Source organism: Pecten maximus, chromosome 11 (assembly GCF_902652985.1).
Source record: "Pecten maximus chromosome 11, xPecMax1.1, whole genome shotgun sequence".
Classification (NCBI taxonomy): Eukaryota; Metazoa; Mollusca; class Bivalvia; order Pectinida; family Pectinidae; genus Pecten; species Pecten maximus.
The window spans coordinates 42,977,065-42,983,338 of NC_047025.1; the positions used below are offsets into that span (position 1 = coordinate 42,977,065).

Here is a 6,274-nt window from a genome sequence, read left to right on the forward strand (position 1 = left end):
TACAATCCTTATCAAAATGCTCCTTTGTACTCGTGTGTGAGTTGGTACAACCTTATCAAAAGGCTCCCTTTCTTACCTCTTGTGTGAGTTGGTACAACCTTATCAAAAGGCTCCCTTTCTTACCTCTTGTGTGAGTTGGTACAACCTTATCAAAAGGCTCCCTTCTTACCTCGTGTGTGAGTTGGTACAACCTTATCAAAAGGCTCCCGTTCTAACCTCTCGTGTGTGACCTGGTACAACCTTATCAAAAGGCTCCCTTTCTTACCTCTCGTGTGAGTTGGTACAACCTTATCAAAAGGCTCCCTTTCTTACCTCGTGTGTGACCTGGTACAACCTTATCAAAAGGCTCCCTTTCTTACCTCGTGTGTGACCTGGTACAACCTTATCAAAAGGCTCCCTTTCTTACCTCGTGTGTGACCTGGTACAACCTTATCAAAATGCTCCCTTTCTTACCTCGTGTGTGACCTGGTACAACCTTATCAAAAGGCTCCCTTTCTTACCTCTCGTGTGACCTGGTACTACATTATCAAAAGGCTCCCTTTCTTACCTCGTGTGTGACCTGGTACAACCTCAGCCCAATGCCCTTCTTTACTTCTCTACAACTTGGTATTGTATCTATCAATAGAAATTGCAACATATGAATATATTTTTTCGTAAATTTCGTATAATTTATTTTAAAATAAAACAAAATCGACTTTTTCCTGGAGAACAGTTGATATTTGTTATAGGATTGCACAAATCCTAATAGCCTGTTTACGACTTAGTCGGAGGCATGCTATCTTTATCGCGATTCCGCCATCCATCCTCAATCTGTTTGCTACACTATAGGTTAAAGTTGTAAACAGGTTTTAAGGCGTGCTATTGAACGAAACAATTGCGCTTTTATGGTGATTTTAAGCATTGATATCAATTGAAGGTTCTGCATTAGACTAGTATTTGATACTGTGAACAGTTTAATGACAACAGTTAGGTATATGTTAAAGTATTAGTTGTGAAGGGTGTTGACATTACTACAATTCGTATTTTGTGGTGTAATAAGGAAGACAAGAAATATATTGAAATGTATTGTTAGGCTGAAAAATACTTTAAACTTGGATTTTATTTTTGAATACAAAAAACATATTTTAAATGTCTTTTGAAACATAGGATGTTGTATAAATACATGATTAATAACTTAATCAGACCGTCAATAATAAGATGTTGTACATTGTATATAAAGAAATGTGAAACACATATGTTTTTAAAATGTCTCTGAACGTCTTTAAAATGCAAAATAAATTAATTTGACAAGATGATTGGACTTTTTGACATTTTACCCCTGAAGCTGACTGAGTTGTAACGGAGTAGGTCTGAGGACATTTTTAGAAATATTCGTAAATGGTATTGTTAGTTGCCTTTTGTTAAAAACACGCTTCCTAATTCTGGTGAGTATCGAGTGAGTACTTTGCATTAGACAGGGACATTGGTCGCAGTGTCCGTCCACACACATCCTCTCTAGTGTTGTGACGTCCTCCTTTGACTAATAAATTAATTCCCTGGTAATTAGTGGCAGGTTTTGCTGTTTTTGCAACCTTATCATCCTCCGGCCATCAACCTGTTTCTGTAGTCGATTGATCACCAATGATATTTACTGGGAGGAAGTAGGCACGATATGGGCATTTATTTAAACACTAACCTGTACGTTATCTGCTCCCAAAGGAACGAGGGCTTCCACCACGGGAAAGGCCTAATTTGGCTATGTAATATATCATACATTACCTGTACATGTCCTTGGTGTCAGGTAGATATTGTCCGACTTTAGACCAATTTATAATCTTATATATAACTTGTCTGTGGTTTCGGGTAGATATTGTCCGACTTTAGACCCATTTATCAGTATATAACTTGTCAGTGGTGTCGGGTAGATATTGTCCGACTTTAGACCCATTTATCAGTATATAACTTGTCAGTGGTGTCGGGTAGATATTGTCCGACTTTAGACCGATTTATCATCTTATATATAACTTGTCAGTGGTGTCGGGTAGAAATTGTCCGACTTTAGACCCATTTATCAGTATATAACTTGTCAGTGGTGTCGGGTAGATATTGTCCGACTTTAGACCGATTTATCATCTAGTATATAACTTGTCTGTGGTGTCGGGTAGATATTGTCCGACTTTAGACCGATTTATCATCTTATATATAACTTGTCAGTGGTGTCGGGTAGATATTGTCCGACTTTAGACCGATTTATCATCTTATATATAACTTGTCAGTGGTGTCGGGTAGAAATTGTCCGACTTTAGACCCATTTATCAGTATATAACTTGTCAGTGGTGTCGGGTAGATATTGTCCGACTTTAGACCGATTTATCATCTAGTATATAACTTGTCTGTGGTGTCGGGTAGATATTGTCCGACTTTAGACCGATTTATCATCTTATATATAACTTGTCAGTGGTGTCGGGTAGATATTGTCCGACTTTAGACCCATTTATCAGTATATAACTTGTCAGTGGTGTCGGGTAGATATTGTCCGACTTTAGACCGATTTATCATCTTATATATAACTTGTCAGTGGTGTCGGGTAGAAATTGTCCGACTTTAGACCCATTTATCAGTACATAACTTGTCAGTGGTGTCGGGTAGATATTGTCCGACTTTAGACCGATTTATCATCTAGTATATAACTTGTCTGTGGTGTCGGGTAGATATTGTCCGACTTTAGACCCATTTATCAGTATATAACTTGTCAGTGGTGTCGGGTAGATATTGTCCGACTTTAGACCCATTTATCAGTATATAACTTGTCAGTGGTGTCGGGTAGAAATTGTCCGACTTTAGACCGATATATCATCTAGTATATAACTTGTCAGTGGTGTCGGGTAGAAATTGTCCGACTTTAGACCCATTTATCAGTATATAACTTGTCAGTGGTGTCGGGTAGAAATTGTCCGACTTTAGACCGATATATCATCTAGTATATAACTTGTCAGTGGTGTCGGGTAGAAATTGTCCGACTTTAGACCGATTCATCATCTAGTATATAACTTGTCTGTGGTGTCGGGTTGATATTGTCCGACTTTAGACCGAATTATCATCTTATATATAACTTGTCTGTGGTTTCGGGTAGATATTGTCCGACTTTAGACCCATTTATCAGTATATAACTTGTCAGTGGTGTCGGGTAGAAATTGTCCGACTTTAGACCGATATATCATCTAGTATATAACTTGTCAGTGGTGTCGGGTAGAAATTGTCCGACTTTAGACCGATTCATCATCTAGTATATAACTTGTCAGTGGTGTCGGGTAGATATTGTCCGACTTTAGACCGATTCATCATCTAGTATATAACTTGTCTGTGGTGTCGGGTAGATATTGTCCGACTTTAGACCCATTTATCAGTATATAACTTGTCAGTGGTGTCGGGTAGATATTGTCCGACTTTAGACCCATTTATCAGTATATAACTTGTCAGTGGTGTCGGGTAGATATTGTCCGACTTTAGACCCATTTATCAGTATATAACTTGTCAGTGGTGTCGGGTAGAAATTGTCCGACTTTAGACCGATTTATCATCTAGTATATAACTTGTCAGTGGCGTCGGGTAGATATTGTCCGACTTTAGACCGAATTATCATCTTATATATAACTTGTCTGTGGTTTCGGGTAGATATTGTCCGACTTTAGACCCATTTATCAGTATATAACTTGTCAGTGGTGTCGGGTAGAAATTGTCCGACTTTAGACCGATATATCATCTAGTATATAACTTGTCAGTGGTGTCGGGTAGAAATTGTCCGACTTTAGACCGATTCATCATCTAGTATATAACTTGTCAGTGGTGTCGGGTAGATATTGTCCGACTTTAGACCGATTCATCATCTAGTATATAACTTGTCTGTGGTGTCGGGTTGATATTGTCCGACTTTAGACCGATTCATCATCTAGTATATAACTTGTCAGTGGTGTCTGGTAGATATTGTCCGACTTTAGACCGATTCATCATCTAGTATATAACTTGTCTGTGGTGTCGGGTAGATATTGTCCGACTTTAGACCGATTTATCAGTATATAACTTGTCTGTGGTGTCGAGTAGATATTGTCCGACTTTAGACCGAATTATCATCTAGTATATAACTTGTCTGTGGTGTCGGGTAGAAATTGTCCGACTTTAGACCGATTCATCATCTAGTATATAACGTGTCAGTGGTGTCGGGTAGATATTGTCCGACTTTAGACCGATTTATCATCTAGTATATAACTTGTCTGTGGTGTCCTTGGTAACCATCTGTCAGTGGTACAGATATCTCTTTGGTAACCATCTGTCAGTGGTACAAATATATCATTGGTAACCCTCTGTCAATAGTAGGAGATATCTCGTTGGTAACCATCTGTCAGTAGTACAGATATCTCCTTGGTAACCATCTGTCAGTGGTAGATATCTCTTTGGTAACCCTCTGACATCGTTTTGGTTACCATTTGCCAGCGGCACAAATCATGTTTTTGTCCATGAACAACTAATTCTGTCCGCAGATGGAATGATTCTCTAAACTGAACCTTAGTATATTGTCCAAACAAAATTTATGTTTTACTCATATTTGTTGTGAAGTCAAACCTAGTATCTTTATTATTTTTCTTTTTAGTTACGTTTTAGGCGGAATCAAAATAGTATATTTATAGTTCAACAACCACTGAAATTTTCATTCTTGTCGGTTATATCACACGCCGTTTTAGTATCGTCTGGAATAGCGCCATCTTAATGTAGCCCAGCTCAATAAAACGACTTGGAATCGCAGTCAACTAGCTTGTACGTTACCAGGATCTTTATAGTTTGATGCAAGGAACAATTGCGCGGCGACATGTTTTCCATGGCGACCGCAATTGCTCAATTGCCGAAATCAGTAGACAGGTATCCGCAATGCGACGTAACGAACACACGATTACAATGGTTATTGTTTTTAAATTGAAAATAAATGAAACGTGAGGTACTTAGTCTTGATAAATTTCTCTTTGGATCGAGTGTATCTGCTCGGTCACAAGGAAACGACGATTACACGGTACATGATATTTTCCTTTAACGCATCGATCATTTAATTGTCTATAAACCGAAACCGACAATTTCATTTCGGAGACTGTATATGCATCATCTGCCTGACCTTGTTGTCGTACACCTTATACATGACGCAGCGATCTCACGAGGTAAAATACATTGAAATATAATATACGTATGGCATATTATCATTTGATTTTAATTTCCACTTCAAATAAAAATGTACCCTATCTTAACGACAGTTGATCAAGGACAAATAGTTGATATACACACTCCTAAATTAGAATCCTCTTTCCACAATAAAAACAACCGATATATTGACTAGGAGGCCATAGATTAGTGTCGACGTTACAGAACAATACACCGATATATTGGCGACATCCACATCGGATTAGTTTTTATCCTCAATCTTAGCTTAACATACTGGTCACGTAACCGGGTTTGTGTGCGTGATTTGATCAACAACGACATAGAAAGTGTATTAACAGGATACACCGAGGTGTTGGAGATGAGGGTTGGGGATGGGATGGGGGCTCGGGGTGGAGCTGGGGCTGGGGTGGAGATGGGGGCTGGGGCTGGGGCTGGGGCTGGGGCTGGGGTGGAGATGGGGGTAGGGGCTGGGGCTGGGGCTGGAGCTGGGGCTGGGGCTGGAGCTGGGGCTGGGGCTGGGGCTGGGGCTGGGGTGGAGATGGGGGTAGGGGCTGGGGCTGGGGCTGGAGCTGGGGCTGGGGCTGGGGCTGGGGCTGGGGCTGGGGTGGAGATGGGGGCTGGGGCTGGGGCTGGGGCTGGGGCTGGGGCTGGGGTGGAGATGGGGGTAGGGGCTGGGGTGGAGATGGGGATAGGGGCTGGGGTGGAGATGGGGTTAGGGGCTGGGGCTGGGGCTGGGGCTGGGGCTCGGGTGGAGATGGGGATGGGGGTAGTGGCTGGGGCTGGGGGTAGGGGCTGGGGCTGGACATAGGGGTGGTTATGGTTGTAAGGGTTGTGCGGGAGGTGTTCTGGGTGAGTTGGGATAGTTTTGAGGATGGTGGGGTTGATAACCAGAGGTACAGCGATATATTGTTAGTTTACGGTATAATGGACAATTTTGTTTGTTTACGGTTTTATCGACAATATCATTTGTTTACGGTATTAGTAATTTAGTGATACTTCGAACTGGATCCGCTAGTGCACAATGTTGTGATGTATTGGAAAACTTCGAGATGGTATAATCTGTATACAATGATGTTAATGTGTGTTTCTT

General features: G+C 40.9%; 1 protein-coding gene across 1 annotated transcript; it reads right to left on the minus strand.

Annotated features, from left to right (window-relative positions):
• Window positions 1–5,492: 5,492 nt before the first annotated feature.
• On the minus strand, window positions 5,493–5,990 carry LOC117338633 (protein TsetseEP-like). Its single transcript, XM_033899990.1, has one exon. It carries the CDS (start codon window positions 5,988–5,990, stop codon window positions 5,493–5,495), a length of 498 nt encoding a protein of 165 aa, XP_033755881.1.
• Between the last annotated feature and the right edge of the window lie 284 nt (window positions 5,991–6,274).

What these genes read in the sequence shown, in the direction of transcription:
- LOC117338633 (XM_033899990.1), bottom strand. Translation starts at nt 5,990, where the DNA reads ATGTCCAGCCCCAGCCCCTACCCCCAGCCCCAGCCACTACCCCCATCC.